Source organism: Mesoplodon mirus, assembly GCF_964341445.2.
Source record: "Mesoplodon mirus genome assembly, chromosome: 1".
Lineage (NCBI taxonomy): Eukaryota > Metazoa > Chordata > Mammalia > Artiodactyla > Ziphiidae > Mesoplodon > Mesoplodon mirus.
In genome coordinates, this window is record NC_138976.1 from 79564229 (window position 1) to 79584886 (window position 20658).

General features: G+C 37.3%; 1 protein-coding gene across 1 annotated transcript in view; it reads right to left on the reverse strand.

The window, feature by feature from the left end:
- CEMIP2 (cell migration inducing hyaluronidase 2) overlaps positions 1-20658 on the reverse strand; it is an 83477-nt gene that overhangs the window by 35980 nt on the left and 26839 nt on the right. The window contains exons 5-12 of the mRNA XM_082615570.1: positions 19968-20137; positions 15721-15909; positions 13453-13622; positions 12171-12380; positions 11656-11861; positions 11446-11515; positions 7969-8097; positions 5439-5527 (exon numbers count right to left, since the gene is read on the reverse strand). Coding sequence (XP_082471696.1) covers positions 5439-5527; positions 7969-8097; positions 11446-11515; positions 11656-11861; positions 12171-12380; positions 13453-13622; positions 15721-15909; positions 19968-20137 — 1233 coding nt within the window. The remainder of the gene's footprint in view (positions 1-5438; positions 5528-7968; positions 8098-11445; positions 11516-11655; positions 11862-12170; positions 12381-13452; positions 13623-15720; positions 15910-19967; positions 20138-20658) is intronic.

Below are 20658 nucleotides of genomic sequence, written 5' to 3' on the forward strand. Positions count from 1 at the left end.
GCAATCCCTATCAAATTATCAATGGCATTTTTTTTTTTTTGCGGTACGCGGGCCTCTCACTATTGTGGCCTCTCCCGTTGCGGAGCACAGGCTCAGCAGCCATCATGGGCCCAGCTGCTCCGCGGCATGTGGGATCTTCCCGGACCGGGGCACGAACCTGCGTCCTCTGCATCGGCAGGCGGACTCTCAACCACTGCACCACCAGGGAAGCCCATCAATGGCATTTTTTTTTACAGAGCTAGAACAAAAAATCTTAAAATTTGTATGGAGACACAAAAGACCCCGAACAGCCATAGCAGTTTTGAGGGGAAAAAATGGAGCTGGAGGAATCAGACTCTCTGATTTCAGACTATACTACAAAGCTACAGTAATCAAGACAATATGGTACTGGCACAAAAACAGAAATACAGATCAATGGAACAGGATAGAAAGCCCAAAGATAAACCCACACACCTATGGTCAACTAATCTATGACAAAGGAGTCAAGGATATACAATGGAGAAAAGACAGTCTCTTTCCTGGGAAAATTGGACAGCTACATGTAAAAGAATGAAATTAGAATACTCCCTAACACCATACACAAAAATAAACTCAAAATGGATTAGAGACCTAAATGTAAGACTAGACACTATAAAACTCTTATTAGAGAAAAACATAGGAAGAACACTCTGACGTAAATCACAGCAATATCTTTTTTGATCCACCTCCTAGAGTAATGGAAATAAAAACAAAAATAAACAAATTGGACCTAATGAAACTTAAAAGCTTTTGCAAAGCAAAGGAAACTACATACAAGACGAAAAGACAACCTTTAGAATGGGAGAAAATATTTGCAAATGAATCTCCAAAGGATTAATCTCCAAAATATATAAACAGCTCATACAGCTCAATATTAAAAAAACAAACAACCCAAGCAAGAAATGGGCAGAAGACGTAAATAGACATTTCTCCAAAGAAGACATACAGGGCCTCCCTGGTGGCGCAGTGGTTGAGAGTCCGCCTGCCGATGCAGGGGATACGGGTTCGTGCCCCGGTCTGGGAGGATCCCATGTGCCGCGGAGCGGCTGGGCCCGTGAGCCATGGCCGCTGGGCCTGCGCATCCGGAGCCTGTGCTCCGCAACGGGAGAGGCCACAACAGTGAGAGGCCCGCATACCGCAAAAAAAAAAAAAAAAAAAAAAAAAAGAAGACATACAGATGGCCAAGAAGCACATGAAAGACTGCTCAACATCACTATTAGAGAAATGCAAATGAAAACTACAATGAGGTATCACCTCACACCAGTTAGAATGGGCATCATCAGAAAATCTACAAACAACAAACGCTGGAGACGGTGTGGAGAAAAGGGAACCCTCTTGCACTGTTGGTGGGAATGTAAATTGATACAGCCACTGTGGAGAACAGTATGGAGGTTCCTTAAAAAACTAAAAATAGAATTACCATATGGCCCAGCAATCCCACTACTGGACATACACCCAGAGAAAACCATAATTCAAAAAGACACATGCACCCCAATGTTCATCACAGCACTATTTACAATAGCCAGGTCATGGAAGCAACCTAAAAGCCCATCAACAGACGAATGGATAAAGAAGATGTGGTACATATATACAATGGAATATTACTCAGCCACAAAAAGGAATGAAATTGGGTCATTTGTAGAGAGGTGGATGGATCTAGAGACTGTCATACAGAGTGAAGTGAGTCAGAAAGAGAAAAACAAATATTGTATATTAACGCATACATGTGGAACCTAGAAAAATGGTACAGGTGAACCGGTTTGCAGGGTAGAAACTGAGACACAGATGTAGAGAACAAACGTATGGACACCAAGGGGGAAAAGCAGTGGTGGGGGGTGGGGGTGGTGTGATGAATTGGGAGATTGGAATTGACATGTATACACTGATGTGCATAAAATGGATAACTAATAAGAACCTGCTGTATAAAAAAATAAATAAAATAAAATTCAAATTTTCAAAAAAATTTTTTTTCTTAAAAAAAGAACAACAAAAACCCTGTTTACCGGAATTCCCTGGCGGTTCAGTGGTTAGCACTCCGCACTTCCACTGCAGGGGGCACAGGTTCGATCCCTGGTCGGGGAAGTAAGATCCCACATGTTATGCAGCATGGTCCCCCAACCAAAAAAAAAATTAAAAAAACCTCTGTCAACTGTAACAACTCAAATAATTCCATAAGGCCACCTAATTTTAAAAAAGATCATTTCCATCATAATCTTACAAAGCTGGGCAGGTGGGGAGAGAAAAACTACACAGCTTTACAAAAACCAATTCAGCAGGTTGAGATTTTCAATCATACGTTAAAGAAACATCATTTGTACAAATGTCACTATGAAAGTTACTGGCACATGGTAGGTGCACATCAAATATGTATGATTTGAGAAGCAGCTATGCCCAGAAAACAGCAAGTGCAAAGGCCCTTAGGCATGAGTGAGCTTGGCATATTCAAGGACCAATAAGCAGATTGGCTGGTAAGTAAGAACCAAGAGGGAGAGGATAGACAGGAAGGCATGTGCCAGGCAAGGGTGTGGTTCTTTATTCTAAATGCAAAGGTAAAAGTAGAATGGTGGTTGCCAGGGGCTGGAGGGAGGAGGAAATGGGGAAGTGACAGTCAAAGGGCACAAAAGCTTTAGTTATGTAAGATAAATAAATTCTAGAGATCTACTCTACAGCATAGTGCCTATAGCTAAAAATACTGTATTGTATATTTAAAATTTGCTAAGAGAGTAGATCTTCAGGTAAGTGATCTTTCCACAAAAAATTTAATTTTTTTTAATTAAAAAAATAATGACCATAAAGGAGGTAGAAGGAAACTTTGGCAGGTGATAGATAAGTCTATGCCCTTGATAGTTCATGGGTGTGTACTTATCTCCAAACTTACCGAGTTCTATACATTATACATGCACGACTTTTTACATGTCAATCACACCTCAATAAAGCAGGTGGATAAATAAATAAGTGTGATGGAAAGTCATCAGAAACATGGAGTCAGGGCAGTGATATAACGGGATTTCACTTTTTAACTGGTCACTAGCTGCTACTTGGTGAAAGGATAATGGAGAACGGATGGTAAGGAGACCAATCTAGAAAGCGCTACATCCACCCTTAGATTGTGTACATAAGCCCTTACACTAAATGGCTCTGACCTAAGGGGTAAAAAAGTCTGACTCTGAGCCATCACCCACTCTTCTGGCATTGTAGTTGCTGCTAAACAGCTTTGCAGTCATCACATAATATCAAGCAGATGGAAGAGTTCTGGTAAGGAAACTACACAGTGTTCTAAAAGAAAGCCAAAAAGAAAAAAAAATACAGTAAAGCAACATCTGATTTTCTGCTGTAGCTGTCTCATTTTTTCTGAAATTTCTATCCATATAAATCACTGACCACTTGCTCGGATAACCTATATTTTTCATCCTCTTTCCCACTTGGTATGTAGAAAATGCAGTTAATTTTCTATCACCTTCATGTATAAGCCTTCAACACACTTCCCAACTCTCCCTTAACTGTCCTCTGCTTTAAATGCACTAGTTGGTTCTCATGCTCTTTTACCCTTTTAGATGAAATTTCCCTATCTTAAACTGGGAGCTTTCTGGATTTAAAATATCCCATCTCTGGATTCCTGTAATCTCATATCTTGAAGACACAAGGAAAGGCTCATCTGATTAACTATTAGGTCAACTTCCCCTTTGATGAACAGACTAAATATCTTCTGGATCCCATGAGTCTGATGTTTAATTCATGGCCTGGCTTATTACTCATTTGTGTTTGAGTTTTATCATTTTTACTCATGTCTGAACTGCATGAATGCATGAGGGCATATCTTATACATTAGTTTATGCAAAATTAAATGTATATACTAGCTCCCAAATGTCTTGTTACTCCTCTCCTATCATCAGTTCTTTTCAATAACAACTTCCAAATGGAGTCTAATTCCTTACCAATATGTATGTACTTATAAACTAGTAATAAAAGTAATAGAGAGCAGAGGAAAGAATACCATTATCATAATCTCACACACGGTAAAGAACTTCTTAGGCCACTACGAACAAGTTGTTTTATTGTCAAGTATAATTAAAATATCAATAGATTCTGAAATATATTTTCTCATCCATCCATTTATACACACACATGTAATTTTTTAAGGCAGATAAGAGAGTCAATTGTGCTGTGTATAAAGATTTTTCTGTTAACACTAACTTAGCAAAGTACACATTATTAGTTCTACCAGTAATAACAAACTCTTTTAAAAAAGCAGAAGCAATCTTCTAGCAAAGATTTCTTTATTTTGTCAGTTAATATTCTCTTTTTGGTTCATAATTTGTTGTCATCTGTATGCTCCTTTTTCATCTCAAGTTTATCTCCTCTTTTTCCATGTCATATCTTGCTCAGCTATTAGGTGTCCAGTACCTTCCTTGTGTTTTATTTAAACAATGCCCACAATTTCTCCACTTCTCAAATGTTTTCTGATCATTGCTTTAATATATTTCAGGCTCAAGTTGACCTTTAACAATGATTAATTTTACCAACTTATTTGCCCAGTTTTCTCCTGACCTTTATTACTGTGTCACAAGGATTCTGCTTTACCAACCTCCAGTGTGACTCCTACTTTATTCCCTTGTGAACAATAGCGCCTGTCATCCTTTTCTTAAATAACTGTCAACAGAGCCTATTAAATCTAGCACCCTTTCAGATCCTTTAGTTGGTCATTCAACTCGAAGTATAGAAAAATAACATGTACACAGCTTCTACTGAATATGAGCTTAAGTTGCCATTTTTTCCAGAAAATTTTGTTTCCATTGGAGACATTTTATTTATTTTGGCTCATATACAGCATGTAAAAAAAAAACTTTGTTGAAATGCTGATCCATATCCTAACCACATTTTGTGGTTGTAAAAGAGAGTAACACATAGCCCAGCTATGATATGAATCTGAGACTACGAACAACTGAACCAGAACTAGCTTAATCATCAAGTTTGAGACTTTTCCCTTTGAAATAGATTTAACGCAACATTCCACTTTGACCACTAACAATAAATTATATATGCCTTGGTTTTCAGGGATTATATTAAAACATCTTAGCTTAACTTGTTCTTCAATGAATCATATTCTACTTTTGGCCAAATTTTGAACCCTTTTTCAACATATCTCTCTTCTTTTTCTTTCTCTTTCTGCAACTCTCTCTAACATCAATTTACAACTGTCAAAAAGAGAAAAAGCATCAATTTCTTTGGCATCTCAATAAGATGAAAAGCCCAGCCACAGGACCTAGAACAGCAAAATAAATGTTTTTCCAAAACCCTCCTACAAACCCTGAAAACTTCAGTTTAAATATGTTACTGGAGAAAGAGCACAACAGCTTAACTCAGAAAGTTCTACTTTGGCAAGATATGGCTTGAGTGTGATTTAAAAGGACCAGTTCTACCTTGCACTGTTATCCAAACAGAGGTACTCCCTTGGGTCAGCAGCACTAGCATTGGTTGTTTTGACACCTTTGTCAATAAATAAGCCAGCCTGGAAAATATAATAATGGACTGAAATGAATATGAATCCCAAGTTATAACTATATATATAACGATTCATGAAATAAGTTTTAGCTTATCACATCTACCAAAAAAGGAGGGAGAAGGGAATAAACAGCAAAGCAAAGGTATTACAAAAAGAGTTACTTTACTGTATTTTTTAAATACTTTTACTCATTTGGTCATTCAGCAAACATTTATTTAGTGCCCACCTTAGGGTAGGCACCAAGCATTATACGTCAACCAGAAAACTATGGTCTTTGCTGTTACTGACACATAAACTAGCAGGAAGACATGCAATTAAATAAACAATTACCATCCAATATGATAAGCATATAACAAAGGAAGTAGATGACGCTCTGGCAGCACATAAGAAAAGCACCAAGGGCTTCCCTGGTGGCGCAGTGGTTGAGAGTCCGCCTGCCGATGCAGCGGACACGGGTTCATGCCTGGGTCTGGGGAGATCCCACATGCCGCGGAGCAGCTAGGCCAGTGAGCCATGGCTGCTGAGCCTGCGCTTCCGGAGCCTGTGCTCCGCAACGGGAGAGACCACAACAGTGAGAGGCCCGCGTACCGCCCCCCCCCCAAAAAAAAGAAAAGCACCAAGATAAGACCTTTTGTGAAGGTAAGAGAGAGAGAATTCAGGGAATGTCTCCAAAAAGAAGTGACATCCTAAAGCTGAAACTTGAAGGAACTAACCACACAGAACAGGTCAGGGATGAAGGGCAGGGAGTGGGTGGGAAACAGCTGAAGAACCCAGAGGAAAGTACTCAAGGGAATCATTTGTACAAAATGTCTGGGGATGAGAGAAAGCATGGCACATCTGAGGGAAAAATATCTTAGCTGGACTAACAGGAAATGTATGGAGGGAGGAAAGGTAAGGAAGAAGACTAAAGAGAAGCAAATGCCAGATGGTGCAGAGTTGATACGCTAAAGAATCAAGACAGTGGGACGTTTAATAAAGGCAATGCAATCAAGTGCATTTTAAGAAAGAATACTGTGGCTACAAGATGGATAATGAATTAGAAAGGGGCAAACAGAGAGATAAGAGAAAAAAATAGGAGCTGACTACAGTAATCCAGAAGAGAAATAAAGGCGATCTAGACTTGCGACAGTAGTAACAGGTAAAATAGAGTGAGAATTCTTTACTAGGTAGAAGTGATACCGTTTAGTAATTAATAAAATGTCTAAGGATAAGGGAAAGGAAACAAACAATAAAGGTTCATATATCTCTAGTCTGGGCAATTAAGTGGCTAATGGTTTCATTCACTGAAACAGATACAGAAATGGGTCTGGGGACAAAAATAAGGATTTTCCTATTGAACACATTTTATTTATGTGTCCCTGAGACATCCAGGCAGGCTGGATGTCTGATATCACTCTGGATAGTCAGTCCCAAATTTAACAAGTTAGAACCTAATAATCCATTCATTATTTAGATCTAATACTTTTTATTTTAAATTGATACAGTAGATTACTACATGTCCTCATGGTATATGATATTTAAAAAATTAATTAGAATAAGGTGTTTTTTGTAATACCACTTATAATTAGAAAATTTTCAGGATTTCTGCTTTGAAGTGCTGCTTTCAACAATTACTAGCCTTAATCAACTATTCAGTTCATAAAAACCACAATTCTTTCTAAGCTTTTTCCTCTCTCAAGTCTTCGTCAAGTGATTCTAAGCTCTTCAAATTATATCACACTCAGGTTTTTAAAGGATCCTCTGCATATCATAAATGGAAAGTATTAATTCAACTTTGATGGGCACATCAGAGTAAAGAATCTGGGCATTGTATCACACGATGAAAATATCAAGATGCCTTGCGAGCATAAAATGAACCAGATGCATTTATCACCAGGGAGGTGGGGACAAGTGCCAAATATCATGAAAGTTAGAATACCTGAATGGCCTTTCGTCTCCTTGACGAAATCATTCGAAATCAATCATATATATCATTTTAAATTAGGTCAAATATTCTTAAACAATATTTCACTATTTACATAACTAGTATTAAATGTCCAATAGGACACCCTATTAGCACTGAGAGAAGAGAGAAAATACGCTTAAGCTCCAGAAGCAGATAATACACTAATGTGTACATCCTTAGAAACATGTAATGATATTAAAGATTGGAAAGAAGGCAAGGGGAGGGAAGGAAGAGGATGAGGGTTCATAGGTCAAGTCCATTATTATAATTATTCAGATTGCAGGTACATGTGTGCCGTAGCATATATTCCTATGTGTGTATAAACAGAAAACTGGCTATACATCCTGAATGTGGCAAGGTTAGGAGTCTGCTTATTTAATCACAAATTACTTTCTCTGATGACAAGTTCTACCTAATATTAACATTTCTCAGTTGTAATCACAGTAGTCCATCCTTTACCCTGCAAATCGTATGTACTGATTGTTAAAATTTAGGAACCTACCTTAAAACTTGAATGGACCCTGTTGTTATAAAATATTCCCAATGGAGTGAGTTCTGGTTTTGCTAAGAGCTGCAATCCACTGGATTCCCCCGTAGGCTCCTTGTGGAATAAATACCATATTCCAGCATCCTATAATTAAAAGGGCAAGATTATTAAAAAGCCTCCTTTTATAAAGCTACTCTATGAAATGCTCTCACATAACCTAAGCACTTCACAAACAAGTTTCATCTTTTTAACACTAATTATTCATTGGTTCAGGTTCAGAATTGACTCTAAAGAGTTGTGCACTCATCTAGCACCCTCAAAGCAGTATATCAGGCTTTAAGAAAAAAGCATATTTAATTTTGCTTGTAAGATGGGACGAAAGATAGAATTGGTTGAGACCAAAATTTATTTTCGAAGTAACTTTCCCATCATTATCTACTTTAAAAACTCATGCAGCCAGGACATGGAAGCAACCTAAACCTAAATGTCCATCAACAGAGGAATGAATAAAGAAGATGTGGTGTGTGTGTGTGTGTGTGTACACACACACACACACACACACACACACAATGGAATATTACTCAACAATGAAAAAGAACAAAATAATGCCATTTGTAGCAAGATAGCTGGACCTAGAGTTTGTTATACTGAGTGAAGTTAAGTCAGACACAGAAAGACAAATATCATATGATATCACTTATATGTGGAACCTAAAAAAAAGGGTACAAATGAAGTTATTTACAAAACTGAAGTAGAGTCACGGACGTATTTGGTTGGCCAAAAAGTTCATTTGGCCAATCCAATAGAAAAGAAACTTTTGGTTACCAGGGGATAGCGTGGGGTGGAGTGGAAGGGAGGGATAAACTGGGAGACTGGGACTGATACATATACACTACTATATGCAAAATAGATAACAAATAAGAACCTGCTGTATATCACAGGGAACTCTACTCAGTTCTCTGTAATGGCCTATATGGGAAAAGAATCTAAAAAAAAAAGAGTGGTTATATGTACATGTATAACTGATTCACCTGAAATTAACAAAACATTGTAAATCAACTATACTCCAATAAAAAATTTTTTTAAATCAAAGTATTAAATAACATCTGGGGAAAAAAAAAAAAGAGTCATACAGAACTAGAACCAAACAATCCTCCCTTCCCTTCCATGTGACCAGGACAGCACAGCCTTTTAGCAATATGGGTTTTTTTCTGTTTACCTTCAAACCTGATCAATAGATGAGTCATGCCTATTAAACAACTATCCACCAACATGCAGAGATCACTGACTTCTTTCAAACAACTCCAGTGCCCTTCTTGTCCCGAGGCAAATCTTTGCCAAACAGAAAAAACCACCACACACATGAATCAGGATGCTGTCTCAGGCTGGGTCCTGCCTGTTCAACTTCAGTGTTACTTACCATAACCAAAGCAGAACAGTGTGAAAATTTCTGACACTCAAAATGAGATATAAAAATCAAAATGAAATGTTCTTAATCTCTGTGATAATTTTTTATTTTACAATTTAATTAAAAATCAGCCCAATGTGAAGGACAACTTCACATTAAGGAACTTTGATTAAACAGATTGTTAAAACTCAAATATATAGTCCAAAAGTATGGTATCAATTCAAATTTAGCAAATATTTATTTAGTGCCAGGTCTCAAAGAATTCATACTTTAATGGGAAATACAGAGAGAACTAAAATATAATATATGTAATAAGTACTATATTAGTTGTAACGAAGTCCTTTAGGAGCATAGAGAGATGAATTGTGGAAAACATATCACCAAAACGAATGTAATATGTGGCATTTTTCCATGATAAAACTTTACAGATGGGTCTTAGTAAAACAAACTACTCTGAAAAATGTGTTTGCCACCTCTATTCTTTTGGGCACAAAACAGACTTGGAGGGCTGTGACGAAGGCTCCATACCATAGCCCTATAAACTGAGGGCAGAGTAAACCCTCCCAGGATGCAATGGAGTTTCAGGTTGGGGGATAGAAAAAGGGGGAAAAGGAGGTAGCAGCTGTTTCCTGTTAAAACTCTGTGGTGTCAAAACAGGTAAAGGGAGCTTTGTAAAAGGCAGTGGAAAGGTACCAAGAAGAAAGGTTTTGATTTACTTTGGGAAGAAAACCCTTGCCAAAACATGAGCTTTACCGGAACAATTTTTCTAGAGAGAAAAAAAGAACTCACAGAATGAAAAGGACGAAGAACATACGGGAGATGGAAAAGATAGAGACCTGCTTTCTTCTCTTCTCACATGAGGCCTAGTAAGGATGTCTGGCAACCTCACCTTACATTTTTCATGGACTTTTTGCAATTTGCTTTGATCTTCAACCCATGACTTCTGAAAACAGCTGAAAGGAAGCTCTGCTCTGACTGTTGATTTGTAATGTAACAGATCAGAAGATGATCCTGGGGTAAGACTGCACATCAAACCCTTGGTCACCTTTACCCAAAATCTCATCTTCCAATCAGAAACTCTCAACACAAATCCCATATGGGCTCAACAAATATTTGATGAAAAATGAATGAATAGAAGCCTGAAATGATTGAATGTCCAGGTCTCTGCTCTGTCAAATAAGAATTTTATGTTTTATGTTTTTAAGAAAAATCACAGATGTGAGTTCCACCATCACCCAGTGATACCTGTTTTCTGGTTATCTTGAAGAAATACTCCCTTCAACTAATTTTTTATTTCATCCTGGAAAACAATGCTAGGTATTTCTTTCCTTTTTAAAATGTTAATAGCCATGATGTATATATATGAATATTCAGGTTTTGCTGCAAAGCTCATATTTCTGTGCTATAGTTTTCAGCACAGATATACTCATAATAGTATCATGTCTTAAAGATTCATTTTTGTTATAAATTAGCAGCTCTAAAAACACACAATTACAAATGTAAATTTCTCCAAGCTTATCCAGGAGACATTTCTGTCATCCAAAAACAATTCATATATTCTCTTAAGTTATCCCTGTGTATGTGTATGTGAAACAATTTAAGGCACACAATTGAGTCCTTGCTTTACCAAGCAGATGAAATCCCTAAGTGTATACAATCCCTGTATTTAACCAAAGGATGTGCCCCTTTGACCAGAATGACCACTGTCATAATAGTCTACAGAATAATCCACTCTCATAAGGCTTCCTTTGCTCACTAACATATGACTGAAATAGGGAAGCCAGAAAGACCGTACATAATACACTAAAAATACACTCTGGAGATGGCATGATAACCCTAGATATGAGTCCACCTCTTTTCTGGCATTTAGCGCCTGTCTTACTACACTCATAAACACTAACTGGCACAAATGATTTAGAAGAAATAGAAGAACCGACTCAACTATAGCCTGCTCTCAGTGAAATAAGCTGTACCAGAAAGCAAGGTGCTTGAGTTAGATTACCACAAACTACACTGCATATATATAAACCAGAATACTTACAAACTTAAATACAAAAAAACTGAAGCACTTTAATATTATTTACCTGTGAGCCTGCAGCTGCATTATTAATCAGATTATTGTTGGGATGAGCAATCCAGAAAGTTGAAACAGCCCTGAAAGGCATTGTTTAAGGTGATTTAAACATTCATCAGGAAAAATCCCACCTATTAAAAACCTCCCCCAAAACATCTTCCCCAAAAGCCAACAGCCCTTGACCATCACAAGTGAGTTTTTCACTCTGCCAATTACTCACATACAGTCAGTGGCAGGCACGGGGATGTAATTTCCAAACACTTTTTCCCGCATGGTGGTACACATGGAGTTATTCCTATCGGTGGGAAGTAGGGTGCCTGGTTTGGTGAGGAGTCCCAGATTGTGGAACAAAGTGTTTCTCTGTTCAATACCATCTTCCAAAAAGAAACAATGACCTAGTGTGTCAAATCCGATGGTGTCTTTTATCTGCAGAAATACAAGTGTATGATATCATTGGTAACAAGAGTGACTGCGGTTTAAGCGACAAGTGCTATTCATGAGGCATGCTCAGTACAAAAGCAAAAAGAAGTTTTCATCTTAGCTGATGGGGCAAAGTCAAATGTCAGGGTTCACTGATCTCTTAAAAGAACAGAGAAAAACAGCAAAACTCTCAGTAAAGCAGGATAGAGTAAGACGTGGTATAACAGCTTACTTATATAAAATTGAGAAGTCATGAGAATGAAGGAGAGTTAACTGTTTCCATAATATGCATCAACATAATGTGAGGCTACTTACCAGCAAGCCATTTGTCCCATGCACAGTGATGCACCTTGAGAAGCTGTGATGAATAGATAGGCCGTCCACAAATGTTGCATGTCTGTACCCTCCTTTATAATCCACGTCTCCACACAGGTGAAAATGAACAGGATACCGCCCCGCGTGCTGCTGACCCATGTGCTTCAATTCCACATGAGAAAGATGGACTGAAGTAAAATTTTTCTTTATCTGTAAGACAAGATAACCAAAATCAAACTAATACGTAAGCAAAGTACCTTCAGCAAAGTAGCTCAGAATAGCAAAGTAGCAAAAAATATTGTTTTAATAGAAAATATCTGAAGCAGACTAGACTAGACTTTTTCTGGATCATAATTTAGCAAATGCTTCTTTACATAAGTGAATGCTTTAAAGAGAAATAAAAATAGCCTCTCATTAGGAATAAAGGAAATGTAACAAGGAAAATTACAGAAATGGTTTCTGTATATATGTTTGGGTTTGTTCAAATATTTTGGCCATTTCCAGTCTTATCTTCTTCTTTCATTTCTATAATCTCCACCAGAGTTTGATAAATAATTATTTCTAAATCCTCCCTCAACGGTTTAGTTAGCACATACTGTTGTTTACTTGAGTCCTTTTTAAAAACACCTCTGTTGATCCACCACTTGAGTGACCTCAATATTCACAAACACTGGATTTTTTATCACACTACTAAAAACAAAGAAATGACACCAACCAACATTTTAGAAATCAGTGCAATAGAAACGTAGCCAACAATAATAGCCTACTCAATGCACAAAAACTGATTTTAAGACACATGTAGCCAAAATGCAGCCCAGAAGTCCAATACATTAGTACATAGAGCAATGCTTAGCACACAGTAAGTGTTCAGTACTTTTACAGAATAAAAATCTACATACAAAAAATATCTTTACAGAAATATATTTTGAATGTGTACTGCTTACCGTTTCATAATATGTTTTTTTAAAAAAAACAACTGATTCTTTCAGAGATTGCATGCATGATACTGAGATTGTTTCTTTGTCTGTATAATTGGTACTTCCCAATGTAAATTGATTTAATCCTTCATAGGACAATTCTTAAATGGTTTAACTATAGGTCCAGATCAACTAAATAAAGATATAACCTTATCTTTTAATCATCTAAAATCTCATTGTTATTGGATAAAGAAATAAAATATGATTTCAATAGCCATAAAGATCTCATTCCAAAACTTGAAAGTTTTTTCAATATGCACTTAGCAGCCAGGGTTTCAAAGAGTTCATTAAATCCTTTTGCCTACCATGACATGTCCCCCAAAGGTATCATAATCAAAGAATTGGCACTGGTTTTCAGCGTAGCATGAGTCTTCCATTTCTCCTCGGATTACAATATTCTGGGTAAGAATTCCAACCTCAGCTCTCATGTCTACACCATCTATAATCTCACCCATGTGCAGGAACTGAGGCGTTTCTGGTTGATGAGAGCAAAGCAAAAATAACATTAGAGCAATGAAAACATAAAACTTATGTCAAAAAGATAGTCCTCTTTATTCTGTAACTCCAAGACATTATTAAAATTTATTGTTTTCTTCCATTCTTCAATACCTCAGAACCACAGAATCCCAGAAAGTAAAGATTTTAAGGATTATCTAGTCTAATCCCCCACTCAACGCCTTAACCCTCACTACCAACTATCAAACCCACACACAGAGAGTTTACTCCTCCCTGAATAATTCAGTCCTCTCTTGAACAGCAATAATAATCCAGAATCTAACTAAGAATCCATACTGTCTCTCTCTCTCTCTCTGCTTCCTGTCCATGTGCTCTTGTTCTACTCCCTTGAGGACACATGAAGACCCAGATGCATGTTGGATCTAGGAAAACGAATGGTTTTGTACATGTTGATAACAGAGTGTCAAGTTGTTTTTGCTTCTACTTCAAAGCTAAAGTAATCTGCATTTGGACATTAACAGTACAGAAATAACCATCTTTCCTTTCCCACTTCTTTTTTTTTTTTTAATTTTTATTTTTTTTGCTTTATAACAAATTTAATCAGTTATACATATACATATGTTCCCATATCCCCTCCCTCTTGCGTCTCCCTCCCACCCTCCCTATCCCACCCCTCCAGGCGGTCACAAAGCACCGAGCTGATCTCCCTGTGCTATGCGGCTGCTTCCCACTAGCTATCTACCTTACATTTGGTAGTGTATATATGTCCATGCCGCTCTTTCACTTTGTCACAGCTTACCCTTCCCCCTCCCCATGTCCTCAAGTCCATTCTCTAGTAGGTCTGTGTCTTTATTCCTGTCTTACTCCTATGTTCTTCATGACATTTTTTTTCTTAAATTCCATATATATGTGTCAGCATACAGTATTTGTCTTTCTCTTTCTGACTTACTTCACTCTGTATGACAGACTCTCTTTCCCACTTCTTAATGTAATATTATTATGCACTTTTAAATTCCCACCTTTATTGGAAGCTTAGAAACACTTTTTATAATGAGCTTTTATCTGATCTTTACTATATAAACTCAGGAAGGAAAAATACAAATAAATCAAGGAGTTGAGATTATGGAGACTCATTATCATGTAGACTTGTTAACAAGAGTGGGAATTTCCAAATGAAATTAATGCCAGATCGTATCATGGTTTTTTAGCTTTTTGTTTTCTGCTTATGCCCTGTATTGTCAAGAAAAGTACAACACTGAATGAAACAAGAAAAAACTGCTAAGTGGGCCAGTTCCATTTTTTTCTAAAGCAAAAAATTTTCCTTTGACCTTCAAAGCTCTAAATTACCCATTGAGTACTTATTAAATAGTTACTATAAATTATTTTGTTTTGTTTTTATTTTGTTTTGTGTCATAAATGTATAATTTTTATTACAGAAGCAAGGAAATATAATGAGTGAAATGCACAATGAATCCCATAATTGAGGCAATGAAGGAAGAAGCTTTGCCTATTACCAGGCTCAAAATAAGTACCTGGTAAATGTCAGTCATCCTTTATAAACACAGATTACAGTAAGAATCTTACTGTACATTGCTCTTTCTCAAAAAAAATATTATTCAAGATTATGATAGGAAATGTAGTTTTATGAAAACACCTTTTTGGTTCCATTTTAAACATATTAGTGAGATCTACTTTTTGCCAAGAAAGTAGACACTCAAAAACCACAAGTTTCATTTTTTTAATTAAAAAAATTAATTATCTATTAAAAAATGAATCTGGTTTACTATTATTTAATAGTGGAAAATTAATAAGAAAGAAGTTGGAAAGGATCTTGAAAAAAAATCAATCCATCTAGTCTGCATTTTTTTTTTTAACATAGAAACTGGCACAAAAACACCGATTTGCCTATAACACATCATTAACAGCAACATCATTGCTCAATGACTACTTTTATCTAACATCCTCTGGGACTCTAGTGTTCAAAGCACCCCACTACTAAGAACTTCAATATTGATTAAGATGATGATGATGATGACGACTGAAAGAAAAACAAAGAATTCCAGGAGTCATATCTCAAAAAGAGTGCTTCCCAAGAAGCCTTCTGAGCAGTCTGATACCTTTGACTTTGACCTGGAAGCGGTTGCACTTGGGACAGGGGAGAAGAGTGAACTCCTCTGCTTGGTACATGGAATAGTCCGTGCTTGCGACCACAATCTGATCTCCAGGTTTCCAGCTACTAACGTCATCCAGCAGATGAAGTTTCACTCCATCCACAATCTCTACCCGGAAACCTGAAAGAGAAACACCTAAACCAAAAAGCAAGAAAGAAAGTGATTTTTTTTTTTCTAAAATCAACCCCCTCACTGATTCACAAATCAAAAGTTAAAATAAACACAAGCCAGCAATGCTTCAATTTGATCCGTGCACAGGATGAAACAGGACATTAGCACACACATAATCTTAATATTAAGAATAAAAGCTTGCCTTAGGCAACCTCTCATTTCTGTGCCTTTGCTCATCCTTTAGTCTTTATCTACAGTGTCCTTCCACTCTTAATTCATCAACCAAGATACTATTCATCTGATAAAGTTCAGGTGAACCTTTAAGTACTTCCCAAACATCCTTGCTGGAAGTAACCTTTATCTCCAGTATTCTCATTCTGATATTCTCTCTGGTATGATTCATATCATTCCAATGGGAAGACAGCTCACCTCCTTGGAAGCTACATCAGTAAAGGCAGAAAAGTACATGCATCTGTGTATTCACTGCTCTGTCTCATAGTGCAGACTCATAAATGTCTACTGAAGGGATGAGTATTCCCTATATTATCTGCAATGTGACCTGAAGGCCACATGATAGTGCCCCAGTCCAACTCAGCTCCTTCCCTGGGATAATGTCAGGCTTGCAATCCAGGGACTACTAATTACTGATCTCTCCTAATACCTCCTTTTGAAATTCAGAGTTGGTTCCCAACTAGGCAGATGAAAACTGAAAAGTTGATCCAGCATCTCCATTAATTTATACTCTTTAACATGGAACCAAGTGTAGAAGTGTTTCCTGCTTCTAAACTGTCCATGATATAATCTGTCATGGTTTAAAAACTGATTTAATGCAAATGAATATGGAATAAATGGAAGCTATGAAAAATATGGAAATGTGGGAAAACACCACATTTCAAAGATATCTGTTTACTAACTGTACTTCACTATCATCCTTCTAATTAACTGGCAAACTACTCTGGGGCTACTTTAAGACACTGACTCTAAAAGTCGATGATAGGAGTAAAAAAAAGTCATTTACTCAAGTTAGGGAAATAAAAAAGAGGGAAATTTAGGCAAGACACAAAGAGTAACACAAATATCCTTACAGTCTTGAGGATATCCTGATAAACCCTAACCTGAGCAAGTCTTGAATTCTGCTCCTTTAGACTCTGATCCACCATGTTTTCCTGTTTCTACAAAGCAACAAAAAAAAAAAAAAAAAGAAAAAAAAAAAAAGAACCTAATAAATGTAAAGTGTTTTCTTTTTTTATATGTTTCTTGCATATAAATACTAAAGCCTATAATGGAATTTTGTCTAAATAATAATAATAACTCTAACAATAACGATAGCTAACAGTTGTGGGATTTCACATACATAATAACTTTTCATCAAAACAACTTTGAGATATAGGAACTATTATATGCATTAAAAATAAAGAAAGCAAAGGTCAAGGAGTCTGACTGACAGCTGAAAAATGATAGAGCCCACAAATGAATGCTAATTTAATTCCAGAGTCCAATTTCCTAAAGTCTATATCATTCTGCCTTCCCAAGAATCAAAACAGGCAAGTTAAAAGCAAAGGTAAACAAAAACCTCATGGTAGCAATGACAATCACTACCCAAAATTTCATATTTTACCAAACAGAATTATCTAAAAAAAGAGCAACTAAGAAACATTAATTTTTTCATATAAAATTTCGATAATGCTTTTACAAAAAGATTTCTAGGGCTTCCCTGGTGGCACAGTGGTTGAGAGTCCGCCTGCCGATGCAGGGGACGCGGGTTCGTGCCCCAGTCCGGGAAGATCCCACATGCCGTGGAGCGGCTGGGCCCGTGAGCCATGGCCGCTGAGCCTGCACGTCCGGAGCCTGTGCTCCGCAACAGGAGAGGCCACAACAGTAAGAGGCCCGCGTACCGCAAAAAAAAAAAAAAAAAAAAAAAAAAAGATAAATAAATTTTGGCTTAAAAGACCATCAGAATTTGTTTCTGTTTAAAAAAAAAAAAAAAACTAGGTTACATGGAAAAAATCTGTATTGTTCGATTATTCCTCACTTTTTTCTGGCTGTAGAAGAAAATCCTACCTGAGATATCTCCTATTAGCACTACTGAATTGGAAGTATGAAAGGATGTAAGTTTTATCCTCCTTGCTTCCTGGAGAGAATTTCTACCTCTTCCAGAAAATAGGAGCCACTGAGAACATAGAACACAAACAATATCCTACAGTAGATAGCTAGAATGTACCCTCTTCCAGAAGAGAGGAGTCATTGGCAATGTGGAAATGAAAGCAAAATTTCCCACAAAGGAAATGTTGACTCAAGGTTTGTCAGTGTTATCCCCTGCCTGGAGTCTTCCTGGAAGCAGTTCCACTAAACTCTTCATGCAGGTCCAAATTCCTGCTTAGAAATACTCCTCACCTACCTATGCTTTTTTTTTTTTTTTTTTTTTTTTTTTTTTTTTTTGCTGTACGCGGGCCTCTCACTGCTGTGGCCTCTCCCGTTGCGGAGCACAGGCTCCGGACACACAGGCTCCGCGGCCATGGCTCGCGGGCCCAGCCGCTCCACGGCATGTGGGATCTTCCGGGATCGGGGCACGAACCCGTGTCCCCTGCATCGGCAGGCGGACTCTCAACCACTGCGCCACCAGGGAAGCCCCTACCTATGCTTTTTGCCAGAGGCAACCATGACGTGGTCAAAAGAGCAGTAGTCTTGGAGGCAGAAAGCTGAGGCTTGATTCCAGCTTCCTTATCCGTAATAGAAACCATCTGCTCACCTCAGACTCAGAAGGCTGCTTAGATGGAACATGTGAAAGTCCCTGTTACATACCAGGAACTCTGTCTTAAAGCAAAAGATTTTCTCTCTTTAATTACAAGGACACAAAATACACCCAGGTCATGTTTGCATTATTGTTAAAATAGCTAACCTTTATTTAGTGCTTACTATATACACTGTGCTAAAAAACTTCATATTCTTCACATTTGATACTCCAGCAGCTCTATGTGGTAGTTTCCATTATTATCCCCATTTTTCAGATGAGGAAACTGAGGGGTAGGAAGTTAAAGTCACATGCCCGTCATCATATAGTAAGTAAAAGAGCTGGGATATGAACCCAGGCATTCTGTCTCCAGAAATCCATTTCAGTAAATACTTTGCTACAATGCTGCTCAAAACAGAGTTATAAGGTCAGTCTAAACTAAACCTTTCTGGCTAATTACAGATGTAAGAAAGCAATTTTAAATGACTCATTTCACATTAATTTTGGTATAATATTGGGTTGGAAAAGAAAGCTGGTGGGTAAGCACAGACAGAAGGCTGCCTATCTACCTGGAGCCAAAAAAATCGAGCAGCAAAGTCGGTAAGTACAGAAATTCTGCAGTGAACATCCTTAAGAGAAAAAATCAGAGCATCAGTGCTAGACATGATAGTTCTTCTGAAAGATGGATTATAATTTTTAAAATATGCTGAAGAAAAAGTAAAGACCTAAGGTAACTTTACAATACATTATTTAAGGAGAGGAAAGCAGGTTAAAATAAAATGAACACTAGGGGAGGCAACATAGATTGAAGAGTGCTAATTAACTCTGAATGATAGGGTTAAACATTAATTTTAACTGTACTTTTCTGTGTTTTCCAATTTGTCCATAAGATAAATGTAGTAGCTGGTTTATCAAGGAAAAATTGCTAAGAAAATGAGTAATTTGTTTATACAGCATGTGTTCAAAGGCAATATTTGCCGACACGTCTATATAACGAGAAAATCTAAAGTACAAGATCATTTCACTGTCACAGAACATAACTAAAGACAGCTCACCTGATCACATCCAGATTTGTTCAATTGGTACCAAATCCAGGAAGCAAATCCATTAACTACACCATATGACTCAAGAATGAAGAACAAAAGTCCAGTTGGGGGGTGCCTAAACTAGATCATTTTCTAGTCCAGAAAAAACTCTTGAGTCTAAAAGATTATGTACAGTAGGGAAACTACAGGTTTCATCTTTAACCAGTTGAGAAATCTAAACAGACTGTCATTTGAATACACTTAAAAAAAAAATCTGTCACAATACTTACCAATGTCTTACAAGAATATAAACTGTACTCGCCTACCTTCAATCCATTCACTATAAGCTGTCACAGAGAACTTCTGACCATCCACAGTATAAAATTCTCTTTGGGCAAGAGCCTTTCCTCCACTACTATGATTCTCATAGTTTCTCACAGATTCATTGCAAGAAGTACTTCCACCATCAATGACACCAACCAAAGCCCAAGCTTGCCTAGAAGGAAAATAAGCAGGTGCATTTGATTATTTGTCATGGTACTGACCCAAAGCCCTGACACAGATGTTATGACAGGTGCTGTTAATTCATTTTTTCACTTTTGTCAATCCCTCCACCTCATTTTCCATATGTGGTTGCAAGTCCAAACTTGACTGAAATAACTGACATCACAGAAGAAAATGCACCTGAATTTTAAATCCTTGTTTGTCCAGCTCTGTAACAGGTGAAACACTGATGACTATGACTTCAATTAATCACTGACTTCCTTCCTCAATGCATACCCACTTCATTCCTATATCTTTCTGGGCACAAACCCATTTCTTTTTAAATGATTATTACCTGCACTCTTTTCCGCTTTCCTCTCTGCTATGTTCTGAAATCTAGCTGCATAATAGAATTACATGGAGCTTTAGGAATATATCCATGCTTAGACCCAGCCCACACTGATCCAAACAACATCTCTACAGGTGGGGCCTGGCATTAGTCTGTTTTTAAAGTTCCCCAGATGCCACGATTGT